The 21647-nt window shown below is 45.0% G+C and overlaps 1 protein-coding gene across 2 annotated transcripts in view; it reads right to left on the reverse strand.

The window, feature by feature from the left end:
- Nucleotides 1-2662: 2662 nt before the first annotated feature.
- kank1a (KN motif and ankyrin repeat domains 1a) overlaps nucleotides 2663-21647 on the reverse strand; it is a 39576-nt gene continuing 20591 nt past the window's right edge. For both annotated transcript variants that reach the window (XM_079251926.1, XM_079251925.1), the window contains 10 exons: nucleotides 15682-18291; nucleotides 12392-12556; nucleotides 10550-10658; nucleotides 10037-10237; nucleotides 9374-9461; nucleotides 8070-8289; nucleotides 6795-6937; nucleotides 5186-5386; nucleotides 3512-3610; nucleotides 2663-3433 (listed from right to left, as the gene is read on the reverse strand). In XM_079251926.1, coding sequence (XP_079108052.1) covers nucleotides 3371-3433; nucleotides 3512-3610; nucleotides 5186-5386; nucleotides 6795-6937; nucleotides 8070-8289; nucleotides 9374-9461; nucleotides 10037-10237; nucleotides 10550-10658; nucleotides 12392-12556; nucleotides 15682-18291 — 3899 coding nt within the window. In that variant the 3' untranslated portion in view covers nucleotides 2663-3370. The remainder of the gene's footprint in view (nucleotides 3434-3511; nucleotides 3611-5185; nucleotides 5387-6794; nucleotides 6938-8069; nucleotides 8290-9373; nucleotides 9462-10036; nucleotides 10238-10549; nucleotides 10659-12391; nucleotides 12557-15681; nucleotides 18292-21647) is intronic.

The following is a 21647-nucleotide window of genomic DNA, read 5'->3' on the forward strand; positions in this document are numbered from 1 at the left end:
TTGGAGGAGACATTTATTTCCTCTGTAGGATTTTATTAGAAAACTCAGAGCGCAAACCTCCACCAAGGTCTTTAAAAAGTTCCTGGATCATAACGCTGATCCAGATCCCCACCAAAATTAAATCAGTTCTTTCTTTTCACATTCCCAACAACTCCTGAAAATTAAATTAAAATCCGTCCCTAACTTCTTTAGTTATCTTGAACACAAACGGATAAAACCTCCTCCTTGGCGGAGGTGATGACCAACGTTCCTGCTGGAATTTCTACTGTGTATTATACCAGTAACTGTCTTTAAAGTGTCCCAGTTATGCCTGAAGATGGATCTTGTTTTCAAAGTTCCTAATAAGTGGCGACACACTCTTTCCTCCTTTTTCCTTGTTTTTGGGTGAACCATCGTGATTTCCTGACATTTAAAGGTATGAAGGAGATAAAAGTGTCAGTTAAAGCAGCACATTCCACAGTGCTGCGATAACCGTGTGCGACAGAGGGATCAGCGCTCCGCTGCGCCGGCTTAACCTTGAACCCAAACCATGACAGCTCAGACCACATGACGGCAGGAAAACAAAAAATCCTCTGCGTGTTTCTGCTTTGGTGTTGGAAACGCTCAAGGCAAACTTTTTTAAAGGCTCATTTCACAAAGAACAGAAACATATGAGCATATTCCCACGTAAAGCTGTTTCAGTAAATCTGGTTGAGATTTTTTTTAACGTTTCGTTTAGTGGCTGCATTAGTAATAAGAAACTGGTGCTGCAGATGTGATATGAAGCAGCCTGAACTTGGATTTGTAACGTTTGCAAATACGCCATGACGCCTGCAGCGGTTTTATAAGCATACAGCACACAGGTGGCGACACTCCAGGGCCAGCATCCTGCGGGTTTTTGGTGTCTCCATGCTCCAACACACCTGACTGAAATGCGTGAACAGGTTGAGCAGGAGCTGTTGGATCCATTTGACTTGAATCAGGTATGTTGGTGCAGGGAAACAACAAACCTGCTGGATACTGGCCCTCGAGGACTGGAGTTTGACCCCCCTGATGTAGCACATCAACCTTTTGTCTGGATTTTAAATATTTTGAAAACGATTAACCATCTTCACGAGACCCTTCTTTCCTGCCTGCAAGAAAATCCCCAAAACAAATGAAGTATATCAGCTTCATGAGCACAATGTAGTCAGTCATCACCTGGAATGTTACTGGCAGTGAAAACCAGAGAAGAACAGCCTAGTTCATTTCGGAACGAGTTAAATTACGTCTGGTTAGAAACTGTGTAAAACTAGAAGTCAGAAAAGTGAACCTGAGCAGTTTTACTGTTATAAAACAGGTGTTACGCAGGTAAATACCTCAGGAGATTGTCCATGCTGATGATCTATAGTCACGAAAATGGAGGGGTAGCCCTGAAATTCACCTTAGAATCACAACCAGAAATAAGTGAACCCCAAGATATTATAGGTAGGCCTGTCACAGTAACTAATTTTGCCATGCAATTAATTATCTAAGAAATTATTGCGATAGATATTGTTTTAAGTTGTCATTTTGAGACCATTTTCAACTTAAATAATAATGCCATAATAATGCAAGTACACCCTTTTAAAGATCAACATACTTTCATTTCGAAAGAATATTTAGCTCAATGTGCAGACTAGTTTATGCTCATCCAGTCCCCAGTCTGCTAAAACAGATCCGGATTTCTCCTGGGGTTTAGGCAACGTGGTTACATAGTCTATGGTAAAGCTCATAAGGGGGACATGTTTGGACTTGACAAAACATATAAAGTTGTGTATTGCTGTTTGTAACATGTACCTTCATCCAGGTGATTCATACTGGCTGTAAAATGTTTGCAACATTTTTCAAAATGTCGCCTTTTTAACAATACATTAAAGGGCAGCATGGCTTCACCAACCTGAGTGTACATCATTTTGCACTGTGCTGTTTGGTGTTTAACAGACAGGTTAAACACACAGTGATCGTGGACTGTCGGGAAGATGGAGCTAGCCTGTTTAAGGTCTTTTTTTGCAGTTGATTGTGTTTGAAGTACAGATAGATACTTGTTGGATTGCGTGTTTCGTTAATATTGTCCTCAAACAAATGTGACCCTTAAGAGAGAAAAGAAAGAAATGATAATTATTGGATCCGGCAAACTGATTGTGCACATTTTTTCATAGCGTGCGATTAATTGACTTACTTATTGCGACAGGCATAATTATAGGAAGAGTAAAATATTCCCATCTCCATGGAAACTAGCAAGACTTTTTCATCTCAAGCAGTCACAGGAGATGTTAGCAGAGCGTTTTGAGCTGGAATCAAACTTCCGACCAGAAAACAGCAAGACCGACATGACGGATACACTTCAAACGAGCTTCTCCGGCTGTTAGCTGAGAGTTTGTCCCACGGTGAGAAGACGGACATCCCTGAAACCCGTAGAGTCTCTGCTTGCTGGTGTGGTTTGCCAGAAGTGCCGTTCTCACTGTTTAGTCTCAGCCTCATATAAAAACTGGTTTTATCTAAATGCTTTCAGTCTTTTTAGCTCTTTTCTCTAGAATTTTAGTGTGCTACATGTTAGCATTGGGTGCACAGAGGGGGTTAAAGTCTCCTCATAGCAGGCACGAAGCAGCTGTAACGACCCGACAACAGGAGCTGATTTACACTTTAATCGACGTTTATCGTTACAAGGCAAAGTTTCAGGCACTTCAATTCTCATGTGAAGATGAAAGTCAGCACCGTGATGAACGCTAGGACAGACAGCATATATTACACATGACAGACTGATGTAAAGAAACGACACAAAAAAACTAGACTATGACCACCATATGTACACTGAAATACACATCTGCATTAAATCTATACTTTGATAAATATATAACTTCATGGATTGTTGAGTAACAAGAAATATTCAAAATACTGCAATTCTTCTCTTTAAATAGATACAAAGGATTTGCAGAAAAGAAGTTTCTCCAGTCTGAGAAACGTCTCTTCGTCCATGTGAGTTGTGTCAGACTGGAATATGGAGGACATGCAGGAGACGATCCCTCGAGCATGATGGGTAAATTTCCACTTTGGTGCTCCTGACTGATCAACACTGAGCTTTACAAAGCAAAAAAGCAAAAAAAAAAAAAAAGGTAAAGAAAGGCTGTAAAAAAGAAAAAAAATGGCAGCTTCTGTTGAACTTGTGAGCGATGGTCGGTGGTTCGGACGTTTCGGCCGGAACCTGATGGGACTTGAGGCAGCAGCTGGTTACATTCATATTTAAAGGGCACTTTGGGCTCATGAGAGGCGAGTAAAAAAAAAAAAAAAAAAAAAAGAGGGCATTGTTCAGCAAGAACCAATAGCAGCGTGGTGTTTGTGAGCTGAGGAAGAGGAGGGGGGGGGGGGGCTTCTAATCAAACATGCCCCTCCGAGTGGGACTCAGTGAAGTCTTCCTGCCGAGTCGAGGCGTTCCCTACAGGACACATGGACACAGACAGCAGATTAACGGGAAGTTTGTACAAAGGTTTTGCAGATCCAGATGTGGACTTACCGGTGACTGCGCTTTGGAGAAGTTGACATGAGCATAAAGCAGCATCGCGATGTCTTTGTGTCCTGCTTCCAGAGCGATGGACAGAGCGTTGCTCTCATCCTGAGGTGTGGAGAGGAAGTCAGCGTAAGACAGAGAGAGGTGACCAGTAAGACAATCTGACTGCTTGATCGATTCCGCCTGCAAGTACACATCAGATGTCTGGCTCCATCAGCCCAAACCAAACTATCCAGGTCATACCTCCACCTGAGATAAATGCAAGCAGGTCTCTTCTTCTCTACATGCTTTCCCAGCATTCTCTAAATACTAAAGGAAACCTGTTGACCTGTCCCTCCTCATGTGCTACGCTGGCTGTCTGCACCCTGCTGGACATTTCCTCCACAGGAGCTGAGAGACATTATTCTACATCTTAGCTTTGAGAAGATGCAACCTACCACCACTAATCCCAGCGTTACACGGCCTTTCCTGCAGTATGAAACTGGAGTTGAGAATTGTAAAAAAGGATCAGAATGTGGGGCTTCTTACTGGAGATTTTACTGCATTGAGGATGCCTTCATGTACTGTATCTAGCTAGACAAGATACAGGACTGGACTACATACATGAACCGTATCTAGTCCAGCATTTTGCACCTATGACCTATGTCTGCTTTGCCTGCATGTTGGTCTATGTCAGGTGTATTCAACTGGGTCCTATGAGGGCTGCAATCCAGCAGGTTTTCCATGTATCCCTGCTCCAATTCAATGACTGTGCAGAACCTAATAGGCTGTTGGATCCATTTAAGTTGATTCATGTGTGTTGAAGCACCTGCTGGATTGTGGCCCAAGTTCAATGCAGCTGGTCGATCTGTACTGTTCATGTCTGGATCTGTGTGCATGCAGGTTGGGATGTATGAATCTCGTCTGAACGGGTGTTCATATGTTTCTACTTGCATATGTTGAATTTCTCCAAAATAAATTTAAATCTATATATCTATATCTATATAAAAATAAAAATATATTTTCCAAAAATATTTTTAAAAATATGGTTTATAACAGTAAACATACAAAACAATAACATTCTGTTTAATTTTACACACATTAATTAACAGAACTACAGGAAACTGTACAACTAGAACACATGAATAAATCTGGATGTTTTCTGGTCATGTGATGAAATTTTAGCAAGAATATTTTGACACGTTTTATTTCATCCAGCTGCTGGATCTTGTGTTGATTTGATAAAAGAAGTTGGGCTACAGAGACTTGTTTTTTGGTTTTTTTCCCTTTACAGTTCCAGGAAAAAAATGGAACAACTTCAACACGATCAGTTAATCAGGTTTGATCTTCTAGAAAATCAAAGTATTGGTGAACTTTACAGCTTCGCATCATGTTTTATTGCCTGCAAACAATATTTCTCTTCATTCCAGAAAATCTCTTGCTCCTTAAAGCAGCATTTCCTAAACTTTTAGCGCTTCGACCCCCTAATATAACATCCGTTTGTGTTCGGTCTGAGTCACAACTAGACTGCTGATGAAGCAGTTTGCAGAGAAAACCAGTAAAATGTTGCGATTGGTTGTGTTTGGTGGAGAGAAAACGTGTCCCTGGACTTTGAGTCCAACATGTCTGACAGAACGAGGCGTCGATGCAGTGATGGTTTAACTGGGAAAACCAAACCAGTTGTTAGCTGGAAGCACTCACGCTGTCGCTGAGTGTGGCGTCGCAACCGGGCTGAGTCAGCAGCAGTTTCACGATCTCCACGTGGCCGTGTTCGCTGGCACACATCAGCGCCGTGGAGCCTTCATCGTCCTGGATGTTGACGTCGGCTCCGTGAGCCAGCAGGGCCTGAACCATGTCCATCCTGCCGTGGCTGACGGCCAGCATCAGTCCCGTCTGACCGGCCTGAAACGGGAACAAAGCCGTGAGGGAACCGCGGGTTTGGCAAGTTCCTTTCATACCTTAAATCAATGAAATGTGGCTAACACGACCGAAACTAGGAAAATAACAGGCAGTGCAAAGACAAGATTTATGACATCACACAATAATTTAATTAAAAGGTTTAAAAACAAAGAAAGCAGAGAAAAGGAAGGTTTAACCTGAACCTAAATGCCCAGGCCCAGACTCCTGGGCTCCAGACTCGTAGACCCGTGTCCTTTGAGCTACAGTGATGTTCTCTGAACGCGTCACACACACCTTCTGGGTGTGTAAACAATCAGTCAGGTTTAAGGCGGGGGTTTTCGACTGCGCTCCTTGAGCGCTCCCATCCTGCAGGTTTTAGTGTTTCCCTGCTCCAACACACCTGACCACATCAATGGCTCATTACCAGGCAGGTGCAGAAGATACCACCTTGTTGCAGAACCTTTTCATATGAATCAAGTGTGTTGTAGCAGGGAAACACCCCAACCTGCAGGATAGCTCTTGAGGACCAGAGTGGGTGGCCCCTGGTTTTAAGCTGTACACAGTTTCTCCGTTTGACCTCGTAAATCCTGCTGAAAGTCTTATTTGGGACAGCTGGGCATTTAAAATGCATCACAGCTCTTTAAAAAGGACAAACTGGTGACAGCATGACATGAGAAGAATTAACCCTTAGTTGCAGAGATGAAATCTGACTTTCTGTCTAACGGCTGAAGTTTATCCACTGAACATTTATGGCAATAAAAACATTTTAAATTGTTTTGTTTTTTTTAATTACGAAATATACTCCAGGCTTCCCCTGACTATGTGCCAAAGTGCCTTTGGGCAAGACACTGAACCCCACGTTGCCCCCGATGTGTCTTTTGGGGTATGAATGTGTATGAGTGTGTGTGAATGGACGAATATAATGTGTTGTGGTTGATATGACTGGAAAACTGCTTTATACACACACAAGTCTATTAACCATTTTCCTCTACTAAAACAAAGCAAAACAAAGTCTAAATATCTGATTTGCTCTTTCAGATCTTTTTCTGTCTCAAACACGATGAAATGATGCGAGGATGAGCTGCGTCTTCATCTTCATGACTTTGTGGATTTAAACCAAAATCCTGCAGAAACTAGTTTGATCCAGATTCTGCAGATTAAACTGAAACATCTCAGACTAAAGTGGATTCAGATCTATATGTTTTAATCTAAGTGTCATATAAAACCTCTCAGAGGTAAACTGGGATATTTCCACGTGTGCAGTGCCTTGTTCACCACTAGGTGTCGCCATGGTAACATGTGAGGCTTTAAACCCAGACTGGAGGATTTTTTAATAATCCTTCATGTTTCTCCTTCAACTCCTTTTGTCTGCAGAGACCGCCGTGACCTCTAACCCCCCCCGGTAACCCACCTGACTGGCACGGGCGTTCACGTCTCCCTTGCTGAACAGCTCCTCCACAACACACATGTCCTTTGGCGTCTCCACGGCGGCCAGCGCAGCGAGCATGATGGGTGTGTATCCCGCCTTGTTCTGCTGGTCCACGTTACACACATCTGAAAGACACACAGAGTTTAAAACAAGCCGGAGGAAGTTTTTCCATCATGGGTGGTCCTGACGGGAAACCCCGTGTCGGTGATTGATTTGTCGCCGACGCTGCCTGTTGTGCAACAACAACACACACTTCAGTCCATCACTTCTCCTCCTTGATGCTTTGTCTCCACTCTGAAGTGTTCTCCCTGCAAGACGCCTTTTCAGTCCTGACATGTTGCAAAGACGCGTGGGGAGGGGGGGGTGATCCTGGAGACATCAGAGTCTGGACAGGAGTGACACAAGGGGAGACCTGAGGGAACGGCAGTAGCGAGGGGACAAAGACCACAATGGGAACGGGGGGGGGGGGGGGTTGCTGTCACAGGGAGCGAGGACACAAAAAACCGAGTGGACAAAAGGTTTTAAAGCAGCAAGTGGTTCAGACCTCATCACAGTCTATAGAACCTTCAGAGAGAGGTCGCTGCATCGCCGTGTGGGTGGGGCGAGTGTGTTTCTACTGTTTCATAGTCCTGTTATTTTTTTTATGTAAAAACAAGCAGAAAAACTGTAAACACACTGAACAGACGGAAGTTTGACTTGATGGATCGGCTGCAACGGTCTAGACAGACCAGTAACCAGCACTGGTTGGGGTCCAGACCAGTAAGACGGCGCATAGAGCACCAGCTTTACGCCTCTGGTCTGACTTCCTGACAGTTTCTGCAGAGATCTGAAGATGTTTTTCAGGCTCCTCTTGGTCATTTAAAATCCTTTTACGAACCTTCAGGTCTTCAGGACCCAAAGTCCGAACCGAAGTCCACTTTCCTTTTCCTTCAGTCCACATCTGGAACAACCCTCCGGAAGGCAGCAGCAAGAAATATTCATGTCTATAAAAACCAACATTTTAAACCTGCTTCCATCTGAACTTTTCTTCTTTTTCCTTTGAAAGTATTTTTATATTTTATTCTGTTGCTCGTTGTCATTTACTCCTCGTTAAATGTTTTATCTGCAATGATTTGCTGGAGCTGAATCCGTCTGTGTGTGTGTGTGTGTGTGTGTGTGTGTGTGAGACGTAACAGGACACAGAATGAAATAAACACTTATTTCTGTAAAGTAACAATCCGGGATGAAAGGTGACCAGTCCGATCTCCAGGTGCTCACCTGCGTCCAGCAGCTTCTTCACCACCTGGAAGTTGGAGTGCGACACGCTGTAGTGCAGCGCCGTGTTGCCGTTGCCGTCGGCCATGTTGACGATGTGCCGCAGCACCGCCGGTGAGACGGCAGCAAACGCCCCGAGGTAGTCCTCCACCATTGCCGCCACCGCTGCCTTCTGGCTGGAGATGCGGAACCACTCGTGCTGCACCGTGTTCAGACAGGCTCTCTGCGGAGGCAGAACAGGCGTATCCCAGCAACCGTCAGGGGAAGAATGAGTCCATCACAGGGACAAACAACCAACCAGTCACATTCACTTCTAGGGCCAGTTTCGAGCCACCAGTTAACCCATTATACATGCTTCTGGACTGTAGCCGCACAACTAGGCTGACCAGATCTTCTCTCACTAAATGTGGGACAATGTGAGATTCCACTCCGCCATGACAGAGTTTTATAAAAAATAAACTTTCTGTTCTGCTCTTTGGTCATAAAATTACAAACCAAACATAAATCTGTGATTATAAAGCCTCCCTCTGAGCAGAGCGGTTTCTGTGACTCCGATTTTTTTGTCGCAGATATTCCCCACCGTGTGACACGGGAAAATTAATTTGACAAACCCTCCCAGTCCCTGGAACAGGTCTAACCCAGGAATATCTGCTTTCCCAGTCTGTTGTAACAAAACTTTCTTTTCTTCTTGGCTGCAGTCGCCTCCCTGTCCTCCATGATCAATCAGTGTATTTATCTATTTATTTATTTATTTTCATTAGTGGGTGCATCCTAGATGTGCATTAAGTCCCGCCTCCTAGTCTGATTGACATGAGTGTAACAAATCAGCAGGCGGTGTGACGTGACAGCTGCCAAATATTTTGAAACACACAATTAGTAAAAGCCCGTTTCGTTTTGTTTTTATTTTTCCTTCACAAAAGTGAAGGCTGGTCGTAACGATGCGGGACAGCGCCCCGTTTTGTGGGACGTGTGAAGAGTTATAGAAATGTGGGACAATCCTGCACAAAGCGCGACATCTGGCCATCCTACACACAACAGCAGCTAAAAGCAAGTTATTGTGGTCCTCGAGGGCCACCATCCTGCAGGTTTTCCATGTATCCCTGCAAACTAATCATCGTTGTGAAGTTGGATCCGTTTAGGGTAAGTCAGGTGTGTTGGAGCAGGGATACATCCAAACCTGCAGGACAGCGTTGGAGACCCCTGTTATCAGACACATTCAGAAAATTCTGCAGAACACATGAAAATAATCTCCATCCACGCCGACGGCGTTTTCCTTTCTGCATCTTCAGGCGTTCCAGGTGACTCACCAGATCTTTGCTGCTCACGGCTTTCGCGTCACTAAGGTGGGTTTTGAGAACGCTGCAGGCAGCCAGCATCTTCTCGCTTAACTCGTGCCTTCAGGTCGAAGCCAAAGACAAAAAGATTATTCCAGATAAATAACTTCAGACAGAAACGTAGGGAATCACACATGCAGACGGAGAAATCTGTGATTTCATCGGCAGCTATGTTGCTATCTGCAGAGAGACAGAAGTAATTCATTACCTCTGTTATGTAAGGTTTTCACCAGCGTTGATCTGCTTGTTGTCTGTTTGTGTTCAAGATAACTCAAAGTTATGGAGGGATTTTTGTTCCATTTTCAGGAGAAAAGGAAGAACAGATTTCATTTTGGTGATATCCAGATCACCGTTTGGATCCAGGAAGTTTTTAAAGGCCTTGGCGGAGGTTTTTATAGTTTATCTTTTTATTAATGCTGATTTGTTCCATTTGCAGTTTATTGTAACCGTGGTTACAGCAGCAGCCAGTTAAATAACAATTCCCTCTTTGTTGATGGCAAATAATGTAAATTTGAGTTTAAACCGAGACAAAGTCCATCCCGATCCTGCATCAACCTGCTGTGCATCTAAACCTTTAACGTAATCTGTTTGTATATTTCTGCATCATGTGAAGATCCTTTTGGTTTTTAGACCCACCTCTCTCTCTTCTCCTTCTCAGAACCTTCTTCCTTCGTATCTACATCCTCTGCTCCCTCCGTCTGGAAATCCTCCCCATTGCTTCCTTCCTCCACTTTCTTGACCTCCTTTTCTCCGTACTCCTCCTCCTCGTCCTCTTCCTCTGAGCCAGAGGAGCTGCTGTCCTCCGAGCTGGAGTCGTCGCTTGACGTAGTTTCGTATCTGTACCACAAGGGGGCGACAGAAGCTCAGAAACCTGGAGACTCAGGTGGGTTTTTTAAAAATTTTTTTATTTCCTCTGCACAAAGAGGCGGCAGCTCAGATTTCATGATATCTGCACGCAACGTGCTTTGACCTGGAGCGGCCGTGTGGACGTTAACAAGCCCTCGGTTAGGAGGCGGAAGTGCCGACACAACAGCTGTGTAAACAACAAACAGCAGCAGCTTTTTACCTCCTTTAGGTCTCAAACATGCAGCTAAAAACAGCTCAGTTCAGAAACTTAAACCGGAAGAATTTCTTTTTGTTTATTCTCACCCTCCGTTGACGCCGACAAACTGCAGGTTCTTCTTGGTGCCGTTGGAGTCGGGTCGGCTGTCTTTCTTCTTCATGATAGATTTCAGGGTGTTCTGACTGCACGGCTGCCCTGGTGAGACAAAAACACGACTCATGAAGGGGCAGATCAACTTTTCCAGATCTATTTATCATCAGCAGAGCAGCCGGCGCTGAGAACGCCACTAAAACTAGAAGCCCTTTCAGTGTCTTTGTCTGATCTGGAAGAGAAAGTTGACGTCTCCTCAAAGCCTGAAGCATCTCAGTCATTTTAAGTGCCGGCCTGCAAAACCAAAAATACCAGCAGAGAGAGCCAGAACACCCAGCACATCTGCCAGGACTTGCCGCGATGGAGGGGCCTCTTAATGCTGCAGGGGACGGCCAGAAGAGGCAGCCAGTGTGTGTGTGTGTGTGTGTTCAAGTATCAACACGTATGCTGCTGAAAGCGCGCACACACACACACACACACACACACACACACACACAGCTGTGGGTCGCTCAGCACGTTTCCACTGTTTTGAAAGGTGGGAGTGTGAAGCTTGTGATGCAGTTGTGGTCGCATTTAGCCTCTTTTGTATCGGCAGCGTGTGTGAAACACACTCCCACGAGGCGTTCAGGTGGGCTGGAGGGATTAAAGTCCTGACAATCTGATGCAACTTTAAGCCAAACTCACATCATGCCTCATATTGCTTGTATTAATTTGTCTCATAATGCAGACAGAAGTGCAACATATTTACATCCTACATGTTCTTTACCAGTCTCACACACACACACACACACACACACACACACACACACACACACACGGGAATTAAACTGATCTCAGGTGCAGCAAACGCAGCAGACACCATGAAACCTCCTGCTGATGGAGGAGGGCCACAAGCCGAGCACAGTGACTCCGTACCCGCTACAGTCAGCAGGAAAACAACTACCATCCTTCAGATGCGTCTTTTTTCCCGTCTGACGACTTCACAACCACAACGTTTCGTAGAAAAGCGTGTCGCGGTTTCTCACATCGGCCGAGACAAACATCACAGATGAAAACTCGCTCTTCTGTTGGTCAATGCAGAACTTCTTCCTCCACATTGGAACAGAACGGATCCGAGCAGCGAAGTCGATCAGATTGTTCTTCCACACCGGACTTCTGCTTAATCTCTCTCTCTCTCTCTCTCTCTCTCTCTCTCTCTCTCTCTCTCACTCACTCACTCACTCACTCACTCACTCACTCACTCACTCACTCACTCACTCACTCACTCACTCACTCACTCACTCACTCACTCACTCACTCACTCACTCACTCACTCACTCACTCACTCACTCACACACTCACTCACACACTCACTCACACACTCACACACTCACACACTCACACACTCACACACTCACACACACACACACACACACACACACACACACACACACACACACACACACACACACACACACACACACACACACACACACACACACACACACACACACACACACACACACACACACACACACACACACGTTTTGGTCATGTTTACCCACAATGCCACTTCTAACTAACAGAGAGCTACGTCTGTAGTTCTGCATCGGCTGGTTTGTGTGTTCATACCTCCCTACATACACCAGACCTCCAGAACAAACAAAACCACATCAAGAAGCGGAAGTAATTCCAAACGGTCACTTTCAGAATAAAAGTCCAGCTCAGCCATCGTGTCTGTTGTCACAGACTGTCCTGGAGGTGCACGCCGGCTACAGCGTCGGCTTTTGTATTAAAGAATCTGCTGGACATCAGTCCACCCCCCCCCTCCCCTCCTCGTTCCTCTGCAGATGTTGTACCATGAAGCGCTGTAGACATCTGCAGGTCCATGCGGCTCTTCTGCTCGGCTGCGCTGATCTGCTGCTGCTGTGCAGGTTTATCTGCTGCTGCCGGAGTCTGAGACGTCCTCCCCGTCTCCGACGGCTCCGTCTGGGCGGTCGGGGTCTGCAGCTGCTGGCTGCTCTCTGCAAGAAGAAAGAAAAACAGTCTTTAAAGGTTCACCAGGATCCTGTTTTATAATGTAAGCCTTTAGAGTCCTGCTAACAATGCGGTTCAAGTAAATGTGCAGCAACTACGAGGAATTTCTGATAAAAAAATGTGGAAATAAACCTGCCTGAGTCGCCTTAACTGCTTTCAGGATGTAAAACCCAAACTTTTTAATCTCGACCATTTCACTGTCTTAACATTGTTATTAACTAACATCTCAACCAGTGGCTAAAAAAAAACAAAAAAAAACCCCCAATAATTTATTCTGATTATTTTTGTCCAAAACAAACAGAAAAACACAAAGAAACACTTTTTTCTGACTGTTTCCTTTGCAAAAGAGAATAATTTTCTCTTCAGAATCAACACTGATTGTCGCTACAGTTGGAAATTTTTAGACATTTTAACATCTGTGATGCACATAAATCTCCTCCATTTGATTTATTTTTTAGTTTTCTCTCACTTGAGCTGGTAATTCAGCTACTTCCTGCATGGCAGCAGAACAAACCTGACATTTACATTGAGGTGTGGCTGAGAAACCATTATGAGACTGGTTTTTCAGGCTTTAATGACACAAACATGGTAAAGTCTGCAGAGAAAATTTAAATATTCAAGTCCTGATGAGTTTCCTTTCTGTCAACTAAAAAAAAAAACCCAAACAATGCTGATGTAAACGGAGCTTTTCTGATCCTATTTGTACTCTTTAACCTTCAACAGACACCTTCCAGATGTTCCTCCACACCGTGCCGTCAAACACCGCCTACAGTTAACAGAAGCTCAGCCCGGTTGGTCTTTCAGTGCTCCACAAAAGGCCGCCGACAGGGCAGAAACAAGCTCGCACACATGCACAGACAATCACCTCGCATTCATCAGCCGCGCGGCATGAATGCCTCTTATGTAACTCGCAAGGAGCCATGAATCAGCACGGACGGGGAGGTGTTGGCCAAGGCAGGGCAGCTCGCAAAAAACAACAAGAGGCCGACTGGTGCGACGCTACTGGCTCCCGGCAGAAATGAGCTCATTGTTGGTTCATGTCCAAAGCCCCCCGTCGCATTCTTCAGGGTCACAGATAACTTTGGCCTGTCTGCTCCGATCAGGATTCTCTTTAGACCATGTGTGAACGCTTCGACCCCCCCCCCAACATATAAAACCTCCAGACTTTACTGCACTGCAGAAACAGCTGCAGCCCTACGACTACATCCTCCATCAGCTGGCGGCCCAGTTGCAGCGCGACGTGTACATCTAGCAGCTGAACTGCTGTGATGTGCAACATTATGCTTTTATTTCACACTTAAAGGGAGAAAATAAATAAAAGTTTATTTTAAGGCAAATATTGAACTCTTTTGACACGTACAGAGAATCGTGCAACGGTTGAAAATCGCGGAAATTTTTAAAGCTAAAAAAGCCACAAATAAAACAAATAGTAGGAGTTGCATTCCCGTGCATAAAGAATCATTATGCATCTGCTCATCGGCAAGGCCGAATTATCACATGGGCCCAATGGGAATGGGCCCAGGAGCCCACACCCACGTAGGGCAAACACCAGCCGTTTGGACATGAAACAAAATGTACATAAAAGCCAGATAGTTACACCACAGAGTCTAGAGTATTGCTACTGGTACCACTGACTGAGAAATGTTAGAAAAGTCATTTCACAGTGTATCATTTACAATTTTTACAATATTATGTTGTGGAACGGGGCCCATGGAACACTCTGGACTCAGGGTCCTGTGCAGTTTTGATCCGGCCCTGCTCATCGGGGGGTCTGACGGTGGTCGTGCATGTAGAAAGAAATGGAGGGAAACATGTCGGAAGTTGCAGGTTTGTAAGGCTGTTTGGGATCTTAATGGAAACTTGTCTGGATTCTGGGCTGAAACTTGTCTGATGATGATCTTTATTTCGACATGTCCACGTTGAGACGACGACATTGGCTAAAAACCAGATGTATTTCAGGTTTCTGCAGACGCGTCGTCACATTAAACAGTTTGAAATCAGCAAATAAATGATTTGCTGAAAGTAATAAAGTACTGCATATGTTGCAGATGATGTACTTTAATAATAATAATAATAATAATAATAATAATAATAATAATAATACATTTTATTTGTTGGGCGCCATTCTAGACACCAAAGGTTGCCTTTAAGTCGTTTCAAGATTTTATGAAAGAAACCAGGAAATAAATCAAGAAATTTGACGTATCAAAACAAAAAGAGGGAAAAAATCTGGAGAAACTGGTCAGAATATGAAATATTTTAACAGAGGATGCTTAAGTTTATGGATGTGATCAGCTGGGAGTGTAATGGTGAACATTTTATTGCACCAGTCCAGAAATTCCACCATTCTGGGTTAACTGGATCATACTGGATCTCACATGTCCACCTGTTGCAGGTTTCCACAAGAAAATACATTTTAAATAATTATCAATATGCATTAGTTAAATAAGATAACTTAATTTATACTTTAATATTTTCTCTTATATTTTTCATTTATATATTTTCTCAGTTATAAAAAAAAACTAAACATGTTTTTAATTCAAATAATTCAGGAACAATAAATTGAGCTAAAAGTTTGAAATTTGAGTTTGTTGTTAAAAAACAATGATGAGAAAACGTCCTGAGAAATCCACACGGACAACAGGAAACCAGCAGGATATGATTTATGATATTTTTACACCAGGCAGAAGATTGTCTTCTCCTTGAGGTTCCACAAAAGCTGATATGAGGAAATGTGGATGAGAAACATTTCCTTTGTTTATTCTTTACTTTCCAGTGCTACGTACTTGTACAACTACTCCTTTTGTGTATTTATATATGTATAAAACAACTTGAGTTCTGGTTTTCAAGAAGCTTGTAAAACATAATAAACTCCCCAGCGTAATTAGATCTCAGTGTAAATGTATTAATCATGGTAGTAATGTAATACTGTAGTAACGTAATGTGTTTAGTCGTTTTGCAGGAGACTAAAGGCGCCGCAGAGCAGTGAGAGTTCATCTCGACTCTTTCAGGCTCTGAATACGTTACAACCAGTTCGTTCCCCCTTTCAGCTGCTTTCATGTTGCAACTGGAAGATTTGTGAGGAAGAGGAATCTATCAGGAGCGTTCTCACCTCTGCTGGAGTCCGCCTGCAGCTTCAGGATGTCCTCGGCGCTTCCGTACTTCATGACGGTGTTGATAGATGATAGCGTGCTCACCAGCTGGCTGTTGATGGACTCGAACTGGGACTGAGGCTGGCCGAAGGCCTCGGCCAGCTCGCTGTAGTTCTCCGCCAGCAGCATTTGTTGCTCCTGCAGCAGCTTCTGCACCCTCTCGATGTAATGGTCCAGCCCGACTGCGCCCTGCGGGGTGGCTTCGGCTTTCACCTCTGCAGCTTTTGCCTCCACAGCACCGATGACAGTCTCTGCTGGCTGGGAAGGGCCGCACGCTATGTTCCTGGTTTTTAAACCAATCAAGAAGTTGTCATGGATGCTAACAGGCCCCACCCCGCACTCTTTGGTTTTAGTTCCAGTTGACTTGCAGAGGAACGACGACGCGTCTGTGATGGTTCCTACGGCGATCGAACGCATCTTTGCTGACGTGAGGTCTTTGACGAGCCCCTCCCCTGCGGCTACCGTCCTGGTTTCAGTGGCCGCCGTGTTGGTGTGCTTGTCGCAGGTGACCAGCTCCATATCAGTGAACGAGTCGGTGACGTCAGTGGTGTACGTGTTCGTGGACGTGCTTGTGACTTCGGTCTCGGTGTTGGTGTGCTGGGTCGCCGAGTCAGGAGCGGCCATGACTCCCGAGTCCACTTTACCGACACAACCGGCGTCAGTTCCTCGTGAAACCAACGCCTTGACGGGAGAAACGATGACATCCACCGAACAGTCTCCGCACCCGACGGATCGCGACTCTTTGCTCAGCTCCGCCGCGGCTCTGCGGAGGGCCAAGCCGTCCACCGACTCCTCTGTGTTCACCCCCACCTCACAAACACTCAGCTCCACGCCGACCTGCTGGTGGCGCGTCTCCACCCACCTCCCCACACACTGGTCGTTTACCTCCACACGTTCATGCACCACCCACTGGTCCATGGAGACCTCTGGTCCCGTAGCGATGCTCTGCAAACTGGGCAGACAGGAGACTCCCACAGTTTGGGTCTGTGCAGTTTTATCTGTGCCAACGTGGCTGAACTCCAGATGGTCACCCACTCCCTGGGTGCGCGTCTGGACCTTGGCCTCCACGCAGGCGTTGTACACCTCCGGCCGGACCATCAAACCTTTGTCCGCCCTTTTCTTGCTGGTCCCGCCGGCCGCTTGGAGCTCCAGTTTTAGCTTTCCCATCTCCATCTCGTGTGTGGTTTCTTTAAGTTGCACCTCCAGCCGGTAGATCTTCTCTTTCAGAGCTTCGATTGTCTGCTGCTGGAGCTCGACCTCCTTCTCCGCTTCGCTCGTGATTCCCAGCATGGCCTCAGTCACGACGACCGCAGCGCTCCGCTTTTCCACCCGTTCCGTTGCCACACCGACATCCCGGAGACGTTCCCTTCTCTGCGTAGCTGCGGCAGAGAGCTTGTTCATGTTTTCATCTGTGACGACGCCGACCGACTTCTGGTGGACGTGATTGTGCGGCTCCGCCTCAGTCACGTCGCCGTCCTTAGTCGTCTTCCCTAGAGCTTGGACCTCAGCCGCCAGACGTCTGAACTCCTCCAGCTGCTGAGCGCTCTGCTCCTGGGATTCTGGCTCCATGATGTGCAGCTCCGTTTCCTTCTGGATGGTGTTCTCCATCTGGTCAGCGCTGCCCACGCTGTAGGAGCGTTTGCGGAAGCCGCCGACGCCTTGAATCTTCGACTGAGCGGCCAGTTGCCTCTTCTCCTCCTGCAGAACGGCAATCTTCACCTGTAAGATCGGAATGGTTTTCACCTGCTCCTCCAGCTCCTTAAGCCTCTTCAGGGCCACCACCATCTGCTCCCGGATCTGCTGCAGGTGTAACGGGCTGACGTTGGTCACTGGGGTGGCCATGCCGGAGCTCAAGGGGCTGTGGCGGATGGAGCTGCCAATGGATGGCGGGTAGTAAGGGTTATACTCCCCGTTGGACAGATGACCGTTGATGGGCAGTGGCTGGTGGGTGCTAGGGGAGATCTGGCTTGGAGCGATGGAGCCCGAGTAAGACGACAACGAGCTGCTGGAGCCCATGCCGCCGAAGCTTGCGAGTCGACGGCGGGGCACCGGGGGCTCGCTGAGCGGCTGCAAGAGCAGACGCTCCTGCTCCAGCCGGCGCCGCGTCTCCATGAGGGTCTTCTCCACTTGGGGGTTGTGACGTGGGACCAAGCGGGGCGAAGGTGGGGGGAGGAGCTGCTTCTGCTCCAAGATGCCAGAGTAGGACTGATGGAGGGGGACCTCACAGGTCGGCTTGGAGAAAGTAGGGGTCAGAGGAGCAGCGTCCTGGGGCCTGGAGGTGAAGAAGACTGGAGACTGCTTGTCGTCGCTGTTGGAAGATGACAGGGAGTCTGTGGAGGTCCATTCAGCCTGGGCGCCAACTCCTCCAATGCTGCCACGAGGCGCCGCCAACGGTTTGGCCACCTTGGGCTTCCTCTGGATACTCAGCTTCTTAATGGTGTTGCCTCTCTCAATGTCGTCGACATATTTGAGGAAGTCCAGGTCTAACTGGTAACCGTAAGGGGTTTCAACGTAGTAAGGGGCCACAGAGTCCTTCTCCTCTCCTGCGCTCGGGCATCTCTGTGTTCTTTCTGCAAGAGAGGACAGACAAAGTCAAATAGTAGAAATCTAATAAAATAAAAAGCTGATGGGAAACATTTAAAGACCCTAAAACAGATGGAGCGTCTTTTAAAGGCCCGAGTTGTCCTTGACAACCATAATTTGACAGCGCGAGTAGAAACATGTCTCATGTTTCTGACATATTTGCCAGAGAGAGCCGTAGTGATGCTTTAACTGAGGCTCAGACTGAAACAAAAAGCACAACTGAGGACGTTAAACCCTCCAACAACAGACTTTAGTTGTAAAATTTCGGCTCTTGCAGATAAACGTCTTGTTTACAAAGCACACAAAAAAGTGAGCGTCAATATTTTGTGGTCCAAAATCCACGGTGGGGGTGAACGTTTAGGTTTTACTGACAAGTCGCAGAGAAACACGCTGAACGATCAATCAAAGCTGCTCAAATCAAAGTCCAAACTCCGCACACAGCCGGCAGAAAATGCCCTCGGTCAGATCCACGTTGGCTAAATACAGCGTCTTGTTCTTGGTATGCCTGGAACTCTCACCGGCTAAAGCAAACACAGGCTGGAAATAAACAGCCCTGCTCTTCCTTTTCCAGTCCGCCCAGCTCCAGGAACTTCTCCCTTCAATCCTTCCCATTCAGCTGCAACAGAGGAGGGAATTACCAGACCTAAGCCTGCTGCTAAGCTTCACTCACCTCAGAGCGACAGCGCTTTCTTCATTCCTACCCTTTCCCCCTCGATCTGGCTGATTTAGCAGCACTCTGTGCTCTCGCTTTCTCAATCCTCTCCACAAGAGGGGAAAGAAAAAAAAAAATTCCACTATTGGTGTAAAGTCAGTGCAGCTCTGTTCTAGTGTACTATTGGACAGCTGCCTCCTCCAATCACACGAGCCTCAGAGTCGGGCGCTTCCCTCCCCAAATAAGATTCCTGCTTCTCAGAGGAGGGCAGGCGTTGGAGACAATAACAGTCTGTCCTTGAGACAAACAGCTCGGCTAATGGACATGTCAAACTTTATGAACCTGGTTTTTATTCTGATCTTCTCTGTAGTCAAACTGGTCCAACTTTCAACACGTTTAATGACCCGTTTGTGTGTTGATGTGACCATCTGATAAGATCCCAGCTCATAAAAAACAGCTTAATCTCACATGGCTTCTATAAATATCAAACTTCAATCACAAAGAAACCTGCTAACTTCAACATAAACCTTTTATTTTTATTTAGTTACATATAAAATATTAGAAGGAAGGAAATATGCCACACTTGAGACACAAACACAGTTAAGCCAGTTTGATCAGTTTTTTGTCCTTAGTTGTGAATTTAACTTTAAATCATTACTGCGACCTGAATTCAGGGTTCAAATCATTTCTATCCAACTTAAAGACTCTGTGAAACACTAGTTTGCATCATTTGTAACACTTTGATTTATTGATGATTGTGGAGACGTGACTGATAATGATCCTTCAGGCTACTCTGTGTAGATTCCTCCATTAACTGTAATCCTGAACACTTTGTCTGCAGGGAAGCTGCCTGCATTGATTTATTAGTTACATATTAACGGTGGTTAATCAAAGCGGGACTTGTGACCTTTGGCAGGTTGTCTCACTTTGGCGTTTGGTAAAGAACCATTCAACTTGCATCCTGTCTCTTCTCTGAGTTCTCTCTCGTCGGGAAAGGTCGGCCCAGTTTGTCACTTTGTCAGATAAAATCCGTTTGCTTTTTCTTGCTGAATCAGCAACGATGTGCATCTACAAGAGCCAACATGTTGATATCGAGTTGCTGATGTCTGACAGTGCTATAAAGCCAAACACAGCTCTAATGTGAAGCTCAAGGCTGAAAAATAAAAGCAGTAAAAGACAGTTTTTCAGCCTGGGATGCTACAGCCTGATGGATGTGTATGTTTAATATTTAATGTAATAAAAAACAGAGTTTTAAAGGTTGGATGTTTGTAGTGTCTCTTTAAATGACTACATTGAAAGATTTTTGATAATTTCTCCCAGCAATCAAACCAACAGAGGTCACTTGAAATCTTACGAGACAATGCAATGAAAACATCTTGATTTAAGCCCTTCTGAGACAAAGGCGCTGCGTTTGTCCTGGTATCAACAACCCCTCTGAGTTCGCTCAGTCTCGTGCCAGCTGCTACAGAGGAGGACTCCCCTCATGGCACGAGTGCTGACCGGCCATGTCACGCTTCCAGGAGTGACAGGCGGTCCTGTGGTACCGCAGAGACCCTGAACAGCTGAGCGATGACCTCATCAGCACCAGACAAGTGAAGGGGGTCGGGCCACAGAAGAGCCCGAGAGGAGTCTGCTGCTGTCATCAGCTGTTACATTGTCAACTTGACAGGGATTACAGCACGGTTACACCAAGCTGCTGTTTTAATAGCAGGTCAATGTAAATGTTGCTGAAAGTAAAATCCAAACATCAGATATTTTTAAGACTTCAACAAACATTTCTGCCTAAATCTGGTTTGTTTGCAAAAATTTGACCTTTTATAATTGTTAAAGTGAAACTTTCCCAGGCAGATGCTCCAAACTTGGCTCCATCAGTGTGACTGAACACCATCAGTATTTAAAGAACAACAACTCCTAAAGGGAATATGAAAACTGTACACACCCTTTTTAAAATGCCAAGTTTTTAATTTTTTTTTTTTTTTTTTTTTTTTTTTTTTTTTAAGAGAAACAGACCACAATTTTAAATTAAAAATATCTATGAGGGGAAAAAACAAAACAAAACAGTATTTAAAAATAGAAACCAGTTGCAGAACACTAAACTAATATATTTTGTAGAATATTTTTTCTTAATTTATTCCCAATATTCCATAAAGTAAAATAAAAAAAAATAATCAAAGAAAACTGACTATTTATGGGATTATTTAACAACTCCAAGGAAGAAAAGGTTATAATTGTAAATGGGGGCAGGAATACATAAGCATTGCTTCATCCTGCTCCTTTTCGGACTGTAATGTAATATAATAATTGCTACTTTTTTAATCTGTTGATTAAATTGTGTTATTTTGTCTAAAATAAAGAAATATCTAATATTCAGTAGTCTTGTGGACATCTCTGCTCTTAATGCCTGAATTTATTGACATTTAAAATCTAACAGGTAAAAAAAAACAAAAACTGGAAATTAAATGTAATTTTAAAATTAAATGCATAAAAATTAATAGATTATATCGAACTAAATACAAAAACAAGAGTGGATAAAAGCAAATAAAGTCAAATAAGTAGATATAAAAAATATAATTAAAAAGTCATAAGTGGTTTGTTGCAACTTTTACAACACCAGGCATTAAGGTGTTAAAAAGACCCCTTATTAGGATTTTCACTTAATTCTATGCCACAGAAAAAAGCTACGGATCCCAG

Source organism: Telmatherina bonti (genome assembly GCF_933228915.1).
Source record: "Telmatherina bonti genome assembly, chromosome: 13".
Lineage (NCBI taxonomy): Eukaryota > Metazoa > Chordata > Actinopteri > Atheriniformes > Telmatherinidae > Telmatherina > Telmatherina bonti.